At 38.7% G+C, this 16,542-nt stretch overlaps 1 protein-coding gene across 4 annotated transcripts in view; it reads left to right on the top strand.

Annotated features, from left to right (window-relative positions):
• RBM17 (RNA binding motif protein 17) overlaps positions 1-15,002 on the top strand; it is an 18,989-nt gene extending 3,987 nt beyond the window's left edge. For 2 of the 4 annotated variants that reach the window (XM_014949149.1, XM_014949150.1), the window contains exons 2-12: positions 1,551-1,691; positions 3,164-3,280; positions 4,238-4,404; positions 6,647-6,744; positions 7,751-7,807; positions 9,663-9,804; positions 12,219-12,370; positions 13,096-13,169; positions 14,061-14,159; positions 14,499-14,571; positions 14,720-15,002. In XM_014949149.1, the coding sequence (XP_014804635.1) occupies positions 1,569-1,691; positions 3,164-3,280; positions 4,238-4,404; positions 6,647-6,744; positions 7,751-7,807; positions 9,663-9,804; positions 12,219-12,370; positions 13,096-13,169; positions 14,061-14,159; positions 14,499-14,571; positions 14,720-14,823 (1,206 nt within the window). In that variant the 5' untranslated portion in view covers positions 1,551-1,568 and the 3' untranslated portion in view covers positions 14,824-15,002. Of the gene's footprint in view, positions 1-792; positions 881-1,550; positions 1,692-3,163; positions 3,281-4,237; positions 4,405-6,646; positions 6,745-7,750; positions 7,808-9,662; positions 9,805-12,218; positions 12,371-13,095; positions 13,170-14,060; positions 14,160-14,498; positions 14,572-14,719 lie in introns of all 4 variants that reach the window. The other 2 variants (XM_014949151.1, XM_014949152.1) reach the window with 2 other exon arrangements.
• The last annotated feature ends 1,540 nt before the right edge of the window (positions 15,003-16,542 follow it).

Here is a 16,542-nt window from a genome sequence, read left to right as displayed (position 1 = left end):
GGGGGGGGCGGTCAGGGCCCCTCAGTCCCCGCTGCGCGGCCCGTTTGCCTCCCAGGCCTCGGCCCCCTCTGTCCCCATGGTGGGGGGAAATAACAGCCAGGCCTTTGCACTGGCGTGGTTGCAGCCCCTCTGTTTTCCTCCCTGGTGCATCCCGTCCCTGCCAGGCCTTGAGGCAGAAAGTGCCTTTCCCGCTATGGCAGCTCCTTCCCTGTATCCGTACGCATAGCATAACGTACCCCATGTCTATCGTATCTGCCCCAGAATAGCTGCACTCCTATTGCATGAACTTTACTCCCCCGTGGCAGGTGGGGATTCTGGTAGTGCCTTGTCGTCATCCTGTTCCCATAGGCATTATAATGTTCCCCTATATGTTTCATTCCCTGTACCCATATGTGTAGTAATCTCCAATGAATGCAACTTCCTCCATTGTTTTGCAGTGAACTCTTGTTTTGCTGAGCCCTGGTTGTTCATGTTTCACTGCAGGATTAAACTGTTGTTGTTTTTTAAAAAGCAATACTGAGCTAGCCCTGGTTGTTCATGTTTCACTGCAGGATTAAACTGTTGTTTTTTAAAAAGCAATGCCACATTTTGGAGCTGTAATATAGTTGCTGTCTGCTGCATCAGAATCTTTTTCCATGTATGCTTTTAAATGCATCTGAGTTACACGTATAGCAACAGTCAGGCCTGTTCCCTTAAATTTAAGTATCTATCAGATCGGTGTGATCACGATCTTGCTGATAAGTCAGTAAGCTTTCATGGAAGACCGTTAATCAGTCTTGTTTGTACCTGCAGTGAATTAAGAAGTTAAAGGTTTTGGGTGGAGATACTACAATCCAGGCCTATCAGAGACTAAATAATGAGCTTACAGGTTGTTTCACAGGTGATGGAACTTTTCATTACATTCAGATTTCCTTCAGTTCATGTCAGATGTAATATCAGACAAAATGATAGATTTCGTGTCAAGTTATTGATGCTGTTGCCTAGTTAATTTTATATGTATATATCTATTTGTGTGTGTGCATATATAAATTCTATGTATTTGAGAGGCCTTTAAATGTTATGGAAATAATTAGTTGATAATACTCTGGCAAGTGTATTTTGTATTAGAAAGATAGTCCTTTACAGTGATGCAAAAAATAGGGAAACTTACAAAGATGATTGGAATGTTGATATGTTTGAGCAGATACTTTTTAAGGTCAGCTGAGACAATAATTCATTTGTGTTTGATTGTGTGATAGTTAATGTTCAATTTCTTTGTGAACCTCAAAATACGTGTGTGGACTACAGAATAATTTGTTCAAATCATTGATATGTAATGCTACAAATAGGAAGTTTGCAACATCTGATAACGTTTGAACAGTATTATTAGCTTTCATTTACTTTTACACAGCCTTACTGTAGTCATGTGTATCTGCTGCTAGCCAGAAAAAATGTTATTACTTTGAATGTTCTCTGGCTTTGAAAAAAGTTATATAAAAATACGATGTATAGACGTGCACAAACTGATAGATTTGTTATGTCATTTGGACTTTTTTTCTTTTGTCTTTTAGTTTTAAATTGAAGAGAAAATGTCACTTTACGATGACTTGGGAGTTGAGACCAGCGATTCTAAAACAGAAGGCTGGTCCAAAAATTTCAAACTACTACAGTCTCAATTGCAGGTGAAGAAAGCAGCTCTGACACAAGCAAAGGTATAGTCTCATTGTATTTTTGCTTTCTGTTTTTCAAATTTCTTTTGTCTTTGGAGCACTGAGGAAAGTTTGTGACCCTAGAATATCTATTTGGGGTAATTTAGCTAGGATTTGTCTGTGAGTGTGTAGCAAGGAGCCTAGCAAAACCAAGGAGGGGGAAAGGCAAGATGCATGTTTCTTGAAGTCTGTTATAGTGAGCCTTGCAAAATTAAAACTGAATGAAGAACTGATGTGTGTGGTGCACACCTCACATCTTTTAACTAGCAGAGTCAAAAGCTGATCTTCAAATCTAACTTGAAAGATAATGAGATTAAGCTCTTTAAAAAAAAGTAAGGAAGGGTCATACTGTGACTGATAATTGGCAATAATGGCTGTTGGTCATTCTTGGCATTTTGCATCAGTCGTTATTTATGTGTTTGCATCATTTTGTGCTTGTTATTTAAAAGGCTTTTGGTGCTAAAGTGAAAATCGTTGTGTGTTAGAAGTGTTTGCAGGAAGTATTTCCAGTGTCCGTGAAAGGGCAAATGAGTACAAGCTAATTCCTTGAGTTGAAACTGTGACGGAGCCATTTTCCCTTTTATTTCTACATTATTTCACCCTTTTTCTTTAAGGTGTGCTGTTATTTAGGTTCAGACAGGACATGTGTGTTCTTTGTGGTGTATAGGTTCTAGAGTGAGATTCTTTAGAAAAGAAGTAGTAGCATAGATCCTGAATACTTAAGGAAGTGCAGCATTTTTTCACTGGAATTACTTCTGATTTATGCTGCTAAAATTGAGGACAGAATTTAGTTGATTATTGGAATAACCTGCATGAATGAAATCTAAACGCCTGCTATATTAGTTATATTCTTTGTCTCTGTAACAGATAGGTGGTGTATGCATAGACTAATAGAAGAATAGAATAGGATTAGAAAATTCAGAATTCAGAACAGATTAATACATTTTATCAGATGATAAAACATGAAGAACAGCACATCTTTAGAAGAAGTCTGAGCTCCATAAAAAAACCCCTCGTTCAAACTCATCTGAAGAGAGCATCTGAATTTTCAATGTGTGTTTCTGGTCCTTGTCCAAACCTAGGACTATTCACCTACAACTGTATGTTCTAGTGCATGCACAAGCAAAATCTGATCTTACTCTCTTAAAAAGAGGTGTGTTGCATCAGATCTGTTTTTGTGTAGCAGCTCTTTAACCATAGTTGGCAAGCATCTGTCTCAGAACTGAGCAGCCTTTGCTGCCACTAAAATATGGCATAAACTAAGTTATCCACATCAAGGTTCATTTAATTATTGTATGTTGATAAACTGAAGATAAATAATATGTTAAGCTTTGCACAGTGAAGAATTTGAGAAAGTGATTTTCATCCTTTTTTAGAAATCATCAGAGATACCAGTTGCAAGTATATAAAGAAAGCTGCTTTTTAGAAAACCGTTTTGTTACCTTTTTTAGACATTTTGTTTGGTGATTTTTCAGAGTCAAAGAACAAAACAAACAACAGTCCTTGCTCCAGTGATTGACCTGAAACGAGGTAGCTCTTCTGATGAGAGACAGATTGTGGACACACCACCTCATGTAGCAGCTGGTTTAAAGGTAAGACCAGGACAGCTAAAAGTCCAACTGTTAATAGATGTTTTGTAATTGGAATTCTTTGTCTCCAGTCAGTATTTATATTTTTTCAGCTTCTTTCCTAGTGGCCAAGGAAGTGATCATTTTCTGAAATTGATTTCCTCTGCTCAGCGGTTCTTTAATTAATGTACATTTTAACTTTATACAGACTTCCACATGATACAACATTGAATTACCCAGTTTAATGTGCAGTTGAAATACAACAACATTCCTAGCATATTTCTCCTGGACACCTTCAAAGTACTTTGCAAGATGTCTGTTTGGTCAAGTAAATAATGAACATAATTGTAATTGCACCAGTGTTGGAACTGGAGCTGTATAACAATCAACTTAAAAAAAAAAAGCCACTTAACCTTTTAAAATGGAAATATTTTTTTTTGTGGTAACTTTTTCCTTGAAGGTTTTTCAAAGGTGGTGGTTCTGAAATAGTTTTTTCAGATGAGAGATGAACAGTATGTGCACCTCTGTCGACATTATATTAATAGCAGATTATGAAAAAGGCTGATGAGATTCTGTGGGAGGATCCCTTACAGATGGTTGCAACAGAAAGATACCATAATAGTTCTAATAATGAATTAATGGGTTTGGAAAAATTCTTGTCCACGCTGATTTGCTGTTGCTTTGTATTTGCCAGTCCACGCTGATTTGCTGTTGCTTTGTATTTGTCAGGGTGGGTGAGGTGATTCTTTCTGCACAGGAAAATTTGAGATAGTGAGAGAGTGGGTGAAATGTTAGGTTTTAAGCAAAGCAAAGATTTCTTTTAGTACTGGTGGGAAATAGGATATTACCTGGCATTACAGAAAGTCAAGAATTGAGTTTTGTGTTGTTGGGAGTGAGAAGGAAGTGTTAAATTCTTGTTTTCCAACTGGATGTTGTTTCAAGATCTCAGCTGAAAAAAAAAATTCCTTTTTCTTTTTTAAGGATCCTGTACCTAGTGGTTTTTCTGCAGGAGATGTGTTGATTCCTTTGGCGGATGAATATGATCCCATGTTCCCAAATGACTATGAAAAAGTTGTAAAACGTCAGAGAGAGGAACGACAGAGGCAGCGTGAGCTGGAGAGGCAAAAGGAGATTGAAGAAAGAGAAAAGTAAGGCTTTTGTTTAAACTCATGACATGTCGACAATTAGAAAAAGAGTAGAAACGTCGATTTCTCTACTTTTTGTCCCCCCTAAGCAGTTTCAGGGAAATTCACAAAGGTGTTGTGAAGTAAATTTGTTCTAATGCTCTTGCTAAAATCGCCTAACTGTGCAAAAACTAGGATTTATCGTGTTTACAGCCACTTTGGCTTTTAATGGTCAACTGAAAGACATTCATCAAGTTTTTCTACATTTACTTTATTTCAGTAGTAGCAGCAGTGTTTGGGTATTTCATGCATCATTATCAGACTTTGATCTTGCAGGTATTTTAGAGCATTTGTTGTCAGTATAAGGTGACTACAGAAGTACCTTTCAGCGCTGAATGATAAACCATCCTTTCTCCTTTTAAATACTCCAAAATAATACATGAACACATTAAGTTTTAAAGATGAAGCTGGCACAGCCTTTGAGAGGCATAGTTGCATTTTCTTTTTTAATATTCTGTATTCAGTTAAAATAAGCTAAATGTGTATTTATTACCCCTTTGTCTCTGGACAAAAGAAAAAACTACTTATTTTTAATTACCTTAATGTACTTTCCCTGGAATAAGAAGTCTCTCTAATCATATTAAAGAAGTTGAATGCAGATTCTGTGTCCTACTGAAGTAGGTGGTAAAACATCTGCCAGCCAAGCAGTAAGATTATATTTGCTTATTTTAAGTGAAAATTATTATTAATAATGTTATTATATTATTATTAATTTCACTTATTTAAGAAGTGAAATTAATAAACCAGATTAATAATGGTATGAAGGCCAGGATTCATGGGGCTTTGAGCAATCTTGTCTAGTGGGAGGTGTCCTTGCCCACTGGAGGGGGTTGGAACTCAATGATCTTTGAGGTCCCTTCCAAATCTAAACATTCTATGAATCACCTAAAACGTATGGAATTACAAGAGGGATATTCTGTTGCTGTTCAGATTGTAGTAATTAATTAATATTTCCAGTCATCTGGGTTTCTCTGTCTTCTCTATCTTCGTTGTTCTGGTAGAGGAGGAAAGCCTGAGGCTCTGTCACACTTTAACTAGCATGCAAAATCTGAGAAATCGGAGCTGTCATTTCCACTGCTTCAGTGTTAATTGCTATTTAGCTGTGCTTGTAACTTGTATGTGGGCCAAGAGCATAGTCTTTATATATAGAACTGGAGGAAATGAAAAATACACAGTCTGTTTTGATTTAAAATTGGGGAAACGGTGTCAGCCAAACCTGTGTCAGATGTATGCTTTGTGATAACCCAGGTGTTTGAACAGTCTATGTTTGTTTTAAATTCATAGTGCAGAGATTCAGAATTTTTGTCTGATTATTTTGTCTGATTCCAGAGCAGTGCTGGTTTTAGCATCTTGTAGCGCAGTTTTGATGGCTGTGCTGGGGAATGAGATCTGATTTATGCCTCAGATATGCTGTTAACTTTTTGGGGAAAAATACTATTTCTAAAGTATTAAAATGGAGTAATTTGGTGATCGTGATAAATAACAAGTGCAGTTCAATTCTTGAACCATTTCTCAGCTAAAACTTAAAAGTTTAAAGTATTAAGTTAAAGTATTAAAATGGAGTAATTTGGTGATCATGATAAATAACAATTGAAGTGCAGTTCAATTCTTGAAGCATTTCTCAGCTAAAACTTAAAAGTTTTAAGTATTAAGCACTTAAAGTATTTTAAAGTATTAAGTAAATACTTAAAAGTATTAAGACTTGCCTGAATCTTTAGTTGCCAAGTTAGCTTCTCAATAATCTGATTATTTAAGCATGATGATTTTTTTTTTTAATTGGCTGAGTAAATGATACTACTCTATATAGCCTGTGATGGGGAATTTAAAAGAGATTCTGTTCAAAGCAGGGAGATTGATTAAAGTCTCTGTCGCCTTCCTGTCGATTCCATCCAACACCTTTTCCGTTGTAGTTATTCAGTGACTAGTCAGTCTGAACTAGATTTGTTCCAATGCTTCCTCATTTCCATACATTCCGCTTGGGTGACTTAAAAGTGGAAAATGATATTGCTTTATATTTTACAAAAAATACTCTGTAAGGATAAAACCAAAGAAACAGAAAGTAAATGTGTTTGTTTACACCTTCATGGAAACCATTATGAAACGCTAATTAGAGCGTAGCAGTATAATTCACACTGCAGAAGTATCACAAATTAAAGCAAAGAGTTAACTTTGATGATTTCTTATCCTAACTTCCTGTGTCTCCTAGAAGACGTAAAGACAGACATGAAGCCAGTGGGTTTTCAAGACGACCGGATCCAGATTCTGATGAGGATGAAGATTATGAAAGGGAGCGACGAAAAAGAAGTAAGGGAGCTGGGTTTGGCTTTGATGGGGAAAGAGAAGAAAAAGATGGTGGGGGGATTCCCAATTCTGTTCCCGTTTCATTGATTCTGTGTTTATCAGATTATTATCTGCTAATTATTATTATCAGCTATCTGTATAGCTGATAACTATGCTGTCATTTCTGAGCCTTCAGAACAAACCTAGTATTTATTATATCATAACTGTTGTAACACAGAAAGCTGTTCTTTCCATGGAGGCAGATGGCAGCTAAGTTATTTGTGGAAAGACCTCTTTTTACATTAGTTTGTAGATAACCTCATTTTAAGTTTCTGTGTGGTGTGGATTCCAGGAGAGGGGTGAGACGTGAGATAAAATCAGACTCTGAGAATCACTGAGTTTTCACTATTAAGGCTTCTACCATTCCTGCATTTGTTATTTGAATGCCCTTAGAACCTAGTTACAAGATGTGGATCTGGGTGATGAGATACATCTCTGCATAAACAAAACTAAACTCTTCTCTTTCAGCAGCAAAGTTCCACTAAATAATTCAGGTCTGGTATTTTAAAGGAGAAAATTTCTGAGGGGACACTTGAAATATTTGCACCTCCTTGAAAGTTTGGGACTGCATTAGAATATTGCTCATTGAAGTATGGAAAGGGCTCTGTACTTCACTGTTTTGAAAGCGAAGTTAATCTTGAACAGAGCTTCTTTTTCATTTGATTTGAGCAGTTTCAGAACTGAAGGTTTGTTTCACTGTGGTCTTTTAATATTGAAAGCCTATGAAATACATTACAATATGGAGCACATCATTGCAATTTGGTGATGTCTTCCTTGACGTGCTTTTCATTCATTTCTAGTTCACCTCTCTTGAAAGTTCTCAGACTGCTCTCTTGTTTTTTTTCCTGTTGATGGAGATATATGTTGAGAATTGGCTGGTCAGGAGCCAGCAGCTGCATCAATATTCAGTGAAGCTACTCCAAACAGCAAAACCTAATCATATCAATGTGTTGTCTTCTATTTTGCTCAGGTATGGGAGGAGCTGCCATTGCACCACCCACTTCTCTTGTTGAGAAGGACAAAGAACGTAAGTATACCAAAATCCTGTTCTTTAAAACCTAGCAGTGGTGTTTATTTCTCACTCAGCCTTCTCTTCAGTTAAGACATCCTGCCGTTCTCCCCATATGACTCTCTGTGGCAGAGGAACTTGTATTAGTCCTTTGTTGGTGGGGAGAAGCCACGATACCACTGTGCTTCACATCTCTGTTCTAAAGGTTCCTTTCTGTATTGCTGGAGAAGTGGTTTGGCAAACTGGTCTGTTCTAACCACGTTCAGTTACTCATTTATGATGTGAAAGGAGAAATGTTGCAGACGGGTTTCTCTGGGTAGACTAGAAACCTCCACAGCACGGAGAAGGAATTTTTCCATTACCCTTTGATTTAGGAGGCACTTGATGACTATTTTTGTGAAGGATTATGTACTACAGACAGAATGTTGTTAAGTTTTTGAGGGATACAGTATCTGCTAAAGGGATGTGTGTGGATGAAACCCTCACTAGGGTTTCCCTCAGTGAAGACAGCTTGAAGATTGCAGTTGTCCACTAGATGGCACGATCTTCCTGTAAGAACAAAATGTAGACTTTTTTTGAATATCTAATTGTCTTACATTTTAAAATTAAAATAATGAACAGCTTGTTGTTTACGTCGTTAAAAAATAATAGGAATTTTATGCACACAAACTTTCCTTTGGGGGTCCTGATTTTATTTATGAGAAGATTCAAATTAAAAAAATCTTGGCGGAGTAAGTGAATGATATAATAGTGAAAGCATTTGAAGTGTGTAAACATTCAAAACAGAAAGCGATTGTTTTGAGTAAATAATTAAGAGCAATTGAGTGGTGTCAAGGAAATGTAAATATAGGCTGGAAATGGTATAAATATCCTGAGGGGGAGAGCTTTCAAAATGTGACATGATCTCACAAGGAAACCTTTGTATGGCGTGTTGCTTGATGCTCAGAGCTAGGCTGGAAAAAGCAGAGAAAATATTGCTATAGCAGGAGTCCCATAGTCCAGTCCATCTGCTGCTAAAGTAGACATTTTTTTCCCCATACAACATCCCCAAACTTCGTGTCTGGCATTGGATTTTGTAAGATACAAGTACTGGTTCACAAGAAAATAATCTAGAATTAAGTCTAAAAGTCCGTAAGTACATTCAAAAGTGTGTTCTGCATATTTCCTTTAGTGTTCTGTAGGCTTTTTTTTTTTTTTACATTTTGCTGTTCGACTTTTCAATGGAAGGTAGTTTAATAATCTAATCAAGGTGATAGAGATATCTATATAGAGATATAGACATAAATGTAACTCCATCCCCCAGGAAAAGTTGTGGTTCAGAAATTGTCTGTGAGATCTCTTAAGATGGTATAAATACTTTGATTTGAGTCGCATTCATTCTTTTTAATAGATCAATTTCTCTTCTGTGTGAACATACTTTATTTTATAGTCCTCAGGCCCCAAGCTGTGTGCATTGATCCGTTTTTGTCATAATTCTGTTCCTGATGAATGGGGCTTTTAAGTTGTCTTGTTCTCTGTCTGGATAAACTGATTGTCGTGCAGGTGGCCTCTTAATGTTTCTTTTCTCCATTTGATAAGAGGTTAATGAATCCAGAGTTAATAACTCAACTCAAATCTTGTTTCTGAGGGAGAGAGAAATGAGGGGATGTTAAAGCATCATGTGCTGAGCAAACATACTTCTGATTTGGATTTATGTGGAAAAAAACTTTTTTTTTTTTCAGTTTGTTAGTATTAAGGCAGAAAAAAAGTACAACTTGCTGACGAAGAGCTGTTAGTAAATGAATTAGACTCAAGGCATTGTACTCTAGTGTTCATAACAAGTAGTTTGTGCAAAGTATTTTATTGAAAAAGCAAACGTCTCTGTTTTCTTCAGCTGTAGCATCATTTCCATTTGAAGAGGAGTCGAGACCTCGGGCACCCTCTTCCAAAGCAGCTATTCCTCCTCCAGTGTATGATGAGCCAGAGAGACCTCGTTCCCCCACGGGACCCAGCAACTCTTTCCTTGCTAACATGGGGTAAATGAACGACTTGTGCACATCTTGTGGAAAAAGGTGTTAGAATGAGGTGGAAACCAAAAGTTAAAATAGTTTGTCAGTGGAGAAGAAGAACACAACCCATTGCATGTATGTGGTTACTCCGAGTCCATATAGTCCTAACTGGCAGGATACAGAAAAAGCAGTGGATTTACTCAGATGAGAGAAATGCATTTGAGGTGGTTGCATTCAAGGCAGTGCTTTCAAGCAAATTCTGAAGCCACATTCCAGTGTAAAGTGTTTATGGCTTGTAGAAGCCAAGCTAATGCAGTACACAGGAAAACACAGATGGCGTGTTAGTTCCTCTAGGTTTCTTTTCCAGCTTTGTCTCAAATTTGCTACGTACCAGTGGGCAAATCGTTTTGTCTCTGCTTTGTGTTTGTTTGTTCAAAAATTCAAAGCATATTTGCATGAATATAGCAGCTGTGGCTGCAAATCTGCCCGTTTACTTTTCTGCCTTGGATTAGCATTGTGTGTAATGCTTGTCTTACTACTGTGGCAACAAAGTGAAGTCAAATTTGTAGTTAAAAAGCAGCTTTAAAGACCTAATTTGAAAGATGTAGTGGTTAGCTATGGTCCTCTGGTGTTGCAGAAATGCAGGCTTGGTGTAGTCAAAACTGAATCCAGGACGAAGACAGACATAAAAGTGTAGTTTATTACATTATTACACTGCATTTCCATTTTGGAGACAATTTTTAATGTGTTTTTTATTTTATAGAAATGCTTTTCTTTTTTTAAGCATTTTTTTTAAGCATTGGCCAGAAAAAGGATAACAAAACTCAGTACCACTGAACCAGTTTATGCATCGTTACCACCTCTGGTTAGCAATACCCTGGGGCCTTCACTTCACTGAAGGAAGTGCTAAAAATATGACCTGACCTGCCTTTTTGACCACACAATTGGTTACTGTTTATTCTCTGACTTAGTGTTTTAACTTTGAGGATTACATAGCCAGACTTTTTAGCCTTTTTTGTGTCTTTGTATGTTCCCTGTACTATGCTTAGAAAATAGTCATGTAGTCAATCTGTTTTCTGTGTAATATTATGTACCTGTTGATAAAAGAGGGGTGACTGAGCATAGAATATTTACTGTGGTTTAAACTAGTATACCATGGCATGTTTTTTGTGTTTTGACCTATCTAGCTGTGGTCTCCAAAGAAGTGTCAACATGTGTAGGTATATTTTGATTGTAAATATTCATTCAGAGGGAATTTCAAACCTGTCAGTGGAGGTGCTTTTATAAGGTACTTCTAAAAAAAAAAGGTACCTTTAAATATGTTGGGGACTTTATTGCTCAATACGCTCTCGAAAGTTGAGAAAGATAACACATGTTTAAATTAATACTGATGATATCAAGATTTGGTATAGGAAGGGCTGGGCTAGCAGAGCCATGTAGTCTGCAGCTTATGCCAACTTGGGACTGATCTAATGTGGGATGTAGATCCATCTAGGTTGGAAGGGACCTTAAAAATCGAGTCCAACAGTTAACCTAACACTGCCAAAGCTACCACTAAACCATGTCACTCAGGACCACATCTACCCATTTTTTAAATACCTTCAGGGATGGTGGTGCCACCACTTCCCTGTAAGACTTGTTCTCTGGATTCCTCACCAGCTTCTCTAGACTTGCTTTAGCACCTCAATGTCTTTCTTGTAGTGAAGGGCCCAAAACTGAACACGGTACGCAGGGTGGGACCTCACCAGTGTCCAGTACAGGGGGACAATCACTGCCCTAGTCCTGCTGGCCATACGGTTCCTGTTACAGGCCAGGATGCTATTGACCACCTTGGCCACCTTAGCACACTGCTGGCTTATATTCAGCCGGCTGTTGACCAGCACCACTAGGTCCTTTTCTTCCAGGCAGCTCTCTAGATGCTCTTCCCCAGGCCTGTAGCATTCGTGGGGTTGTTGTGACCCAAGTGCAGGACACAGCACTTGGCCTTGTTGAACGTCATACCATTGGCCTTGGCTCAGATTGTTCTACATCTGCCTTTTCTGTCAAGCTTTTGATACCAGCCACTGACAAAGATAAGAAACTGGACTAAGTAGACCTTTATCTTACCTGATTTGTGATTTACGATTAGATTTTTATCTAATGAAAGATGTCTTTCTGATGCTGACTTTCATTGCTTATGGAGGTTGGGTTGTATTTGGAAAAGTATGAACGATTTTATTTATTCAACTTCTCTGACAGCTTTTTTGTCTGTAATTCAGGGGTAACACATTTCATCTTCACAGGCTTCTGTGAAGTTGCTAGGTTGTAAAGTCATGTAGGAGCTCTTACGTTTCCAGTCTCTGTGTAATAAGATTTTAGGAGGAATTTGAGTGTGCAGGAGAAATGCAATGTTAGTGTTTTGCTAAGAAACCTTTACTAACTGATGCTTTTTCTCTTTGCAGGGGGACAGTAGCTCATAAAATCATGCAGAAGTATGGTTTCAGAGAGGGCCAGGGGCTGGGAAAGCATGAACAAGGGCTGAGCACAGCACTGTCAGTAGAGAAAACGAGCAAGAGGGGTGGCAAGATCATTGTTGGCGATTCTACAGAGAAAGGTAATTTTGTCCTACACCAATAAGTTTATGAAAGATGGTCAGGGATAAATAACAGTTGGGCTCAGTGGAAGCTCCTGGATTTTTTGTTTACCATCTGTCCTCGCAGAACATACTAATCAGAGTTGGAAAAATGACTTGTGGTCCTTCTTGTAGAACTTTGTCTTTTTTATCTTTTTTTTTTAAAGTACTTGTCTATTAATTTTCTTAGCTCATCCTCCCTTTCCTCCATCAATTGTCCACCTTCAGCATTTGGAAGCCTCTTCAAGGGGTGATCCTGCTCTGCTCCTGCTGACTTTCTCTCTGTCGCATGCTTTAGATGTTGCCCTCGTTTCCCTGCTGTTTTTCAACCCAGAATCAACATCTAGGGTTACTAGAACTGCACCTCTGCCTAAGCACAAGTATTGGCAGTCAGGAAATACATATATTTTTTTTGGTTCTTAGGGGATATGATACAATTCTGAACTTACGAATTATTTCCCTCAAAGAATTAATATGTTAGCAGTGTTTTAGCTTAATTTGCATTCTGTAGTAGTGATTTTTCTGCTTATTGTCTTTCCAAGTAGCTACGAGTTCTGAATGACTGTTTCTCACCAATATGAAACTACATTTAGTGACTTTTATTCCATTGTTTGATAACAGTAAGATTCTGATAAAAGCCCCATATAAGGTTTGAATTAGATTTAGTCTTAAATTATTCCATGATTCATTGTTCTGTCTTCCTGCAGAAACGGGCAAGAAAGCGGATTCTAACCCATTGACCGAGATACTGAAATGCCCAACTAAAGTGGTCTTACTAAGGGTAAGCTGAGAATAAAGGAACATGTTTTGGTATTTGCAGCAGTCCTGCTCTGCCCTGGTGAGGCCCCATCTGGAGCACTGTGTCCAGTTCTGGGCTCCCCAGTCCAAGAAGGACAGGGAACTGCTGGAGAGGGGACAGCAAAGGGCTACAAAGATGATGAGGGGCCTGGAGCATCTCTCTGATGAGGAGAGGCTGAGGGACTGGGGTCTTTTTAGTCTGGAGAAGACTGAGGGGGGAATCTGATCAACACCTATAAATCCTTAAAGGGTGGGTGTCAAGAGGATGGGGCCAGTCTTTTTTCATTGGTGTCCAGTGACAGGACAAGAGGTAACGGGCACAAACTTGAACATAACAAGTTCCATCTAAACAGGAGGAGGAACTTCTTTACTTTGAGGGTGGCAAAACATTGGAATAGGCTGCCCAGGGAGGTGGTGGAGTCTCCTTCTCTGGAGACATTCAAAACCTGCCTGGACATGTTCCTGTGCAACCTGCTCTGGGTGGACCTTCTTTGGCAGGGGGGTTGGACTAGATGATCTCCAGAGGTCCCTTCCAACCCCATATCATTCTGTGATTCTGAAATGTTTAAAACTGTGTTCCTGTTATAATGAGTCTGTACAGTTTGAACAGTTCTGGCTGCACCTACATGGTGCTTCGTGTTGTGGAGAAGCTGCATGTCTTCCTGAGATACAAGTTGTGACAGTAAATCAACACTTCTTTAGATTACACAGTTACCTTGTCTTAGTGATAGGAACTGTCTCCTCCTGTGGCTCTGGGCTGGTAAACAGAAGCTTAAAATATTAATGGTTACAGTTCCATGCATCTGTGATTTGCCAACATAATCATCTGCACAAATCACATCCAGTGAGTTAGGTTTATTCTTTTAACTTTCAGAACATGGTAGGTGCTGGGGAGGTGGACGAAGACCTAGAAGTTGAAACGAAGGAGGAATGTGAGAAATACGGCAAGGTTGGGAAATGTGTCATCTTTGAGGTAAGGGATATAATCTGTCTCTTTTTGGTTGCTCTGCAAGCAAACTGGGTACTTAACCCTCATGACTGGCTTGTTAGTGCCTAAGAGAAGAGGCATACGTTAGAAGATCTCACGGGGTCCTTTGCTGTGTTGTGATTCTTGGTTTTCCATATCTTTGTATCCATAAGATACAAACTTATAACGTTAGAAACTGGGTAAAAAACTCTGGGTCTCGTGCTTTTGGAGCTTTTTTATTGTGTGCTCTTCGCTACTTTTGTGAAGAACAGCAATTTAAACCGGTATTTTTGCTGCTGTTCTAATTACTTCTGGTTTTGGGGGTGGTTTTTTGTTTTGTTTCAGATTCCTGGCGCCCCTGATGATGAAGCTGTGAGAATATTTTTAGAGTTTGAACGGGTTGAATCTGCCATCAAAGGTGAGATACTAAATCGTATCCTGCAAACCCCTGACACTTCTGCAGAGAGATTAAACAGTTTCACCAATTAGACTGTTTAGCTAAAGAAATGTTTATTTTATTCTCTTTTAATTGCTGCTCGCTGACCTGTTCTTGGTTTCCATTCCAGCTGTTGTGGATCTAAACGGAAGATACTTTGGAGGCCGAGTCGTGAAGGCTTGTTTCTACAACCTGGACAAGTTCAGAGTACTGGATCTGGCAGAGCAAGTTTGATTTTAAAAATCTAGCTCGAGGTGTCACTGTTCTGGCAATCATGTTTTCAGCGGTAGGCTGGGAATAAAGAAGAGAAAAGTAGCTTTCCTAGCAAACTGGAAACAAGCCTCATTGAATGGATTTTTCGCATTCGTTGTGACTTACGTTTTTTTGTAATATAAAGCCCTTTGAAAGTAAGATTCACGTCTGTGTGTTTTTGAATTGCACAATTCTGCTTATTGCTCTGGGGATCCTGGTTTTTTTTTTTGAGCTTTCAGATGACTTCGTTCTTTTGAAAACCCACTGCTGAGGAGATGCTTTGTCTGTATTCCCGCTTTCCTTGTTCTGGCGTTTCGTCACGGAGTCCCTGGGCTGCATCCACAATAAGTGGGAAGCTTTGGAGAAGGACTGTGTGCTATGATGCTCCTCTTCCCTGGTGGTATCTCTGAGTTACAGCCTTGCTTTTGTAAGTCCCATCTGCACCTGATTTGGGGTCGTTGGACCATTGGCAGCTAGTTTGTTCTCTCCTGACTCCGGGACAATACTTTCTATGCCAGGATGGAGACTAAATTAACAAGGAATGAGTCTGTCTTTCTTCCCAAATCCAAAGAAAATACACATTTAACCCAGGGAAATGGAAGGAGGAAGAAATTTAAAATGGTTAGCCATGTGAATGGGAGTGGACTGTTAGTGGGAGCTCTGTGCTGTCAGGCAGTCTTGGCTAGAAATATCCAGGGTTAACTAATTACAGGTCGTTATCGAAATGCTATAGGTAGAACTGAGGGAAACTCATTCTTCTATCTGGCCAGCTATCAGATTCTCATTTCCTCTAACGTCACGCGTAAGTAACTAACATTTTGTTTAATTAACTCAAACCTGGCATTTGCTCACTGTCTACGCATTTCTGTATTTGAGGTCAAATAACATCAGGGTTATGCTTTTTAAATTTTTTTTTTTGAAGGAGTGCCAGTGGAATTTTGCAAAGTAGAAGGCCATGGAAGAAAATTCCCGTATAAAATATGAAAACCTGAATTAAACTACTAAATACTACAACTTAGACCTATTTTATTTTACTTTATCTGATGTAAAATAATACGTAGCGCTCTGCTCCTGGTTTTATGTTTGCTCTCCGCTGGGAACAGTATGTGACAAAGTGTTGGCAAGAGGTGGCTACGCAATGATGGCAGTTGTCTCTGTGCTCCCCTGCACCTAGAATTGCACAGATATTAAAAAGGGAGTGAGCTCTGAGGGCATTTTAGTAAAAGCTGATGCTGGATGTCTTTTTCCTGCTATATACATGTATTGGGGGGAAGGGGGTATGGACCTGTAGTTGATCAACGCTGTGAATATCTCCAGTTATTGCCCTTTTTATTAAGTTTTGGCTGCAGATCTATATGACAAACCCTTGGTCTCGTGTTTTTTGTCTGCTTGTGTTCCACCAACCTCTGTACAAACATTTGCTTGTAAAACAGAAAAACGATTTTTAAAAAAAAAACCAAAAAAAAATGACAAACCCTTGGTCTCGTGTTTTTTGTCTGCTTGTGTTCCACCAACCTCTGTACAAACGTTTGCTTGTAAAACAGAAAAACGATTTTTAAAAAAAAAAAACGAAAAAAAACCAAACCACTTGTATTTTACCTGCTGTGTGTTGGCTTCCTCCTTACTATATCTCCTTCCCTTGCACAAGGCCTTCCCACAGAGTCAGTCCCTTCTGCACCCCCTGTGCTGCTGTTGGCAAGA

Source organism: Calidris pugnax, unplaced genomic scaffold (genome assembly GCF_001431845.1).
Source record: "Calidris pugnax isolate Ruff unplaced genomic scaffold, ASM143184v1 scaffold125, whole genome shotgun sequence".
Classification (NCBI taxonomy): Eukaryota; Metazoa; Chordata; class Aves; order Charadriiformes; family Scolopacidae; genus Calidris; species Calidris pugnax.
Note: the sequence above shows the minus strand (reverse complement) of the source record. Positions and strands in the feature narration are given on the sequence as shown.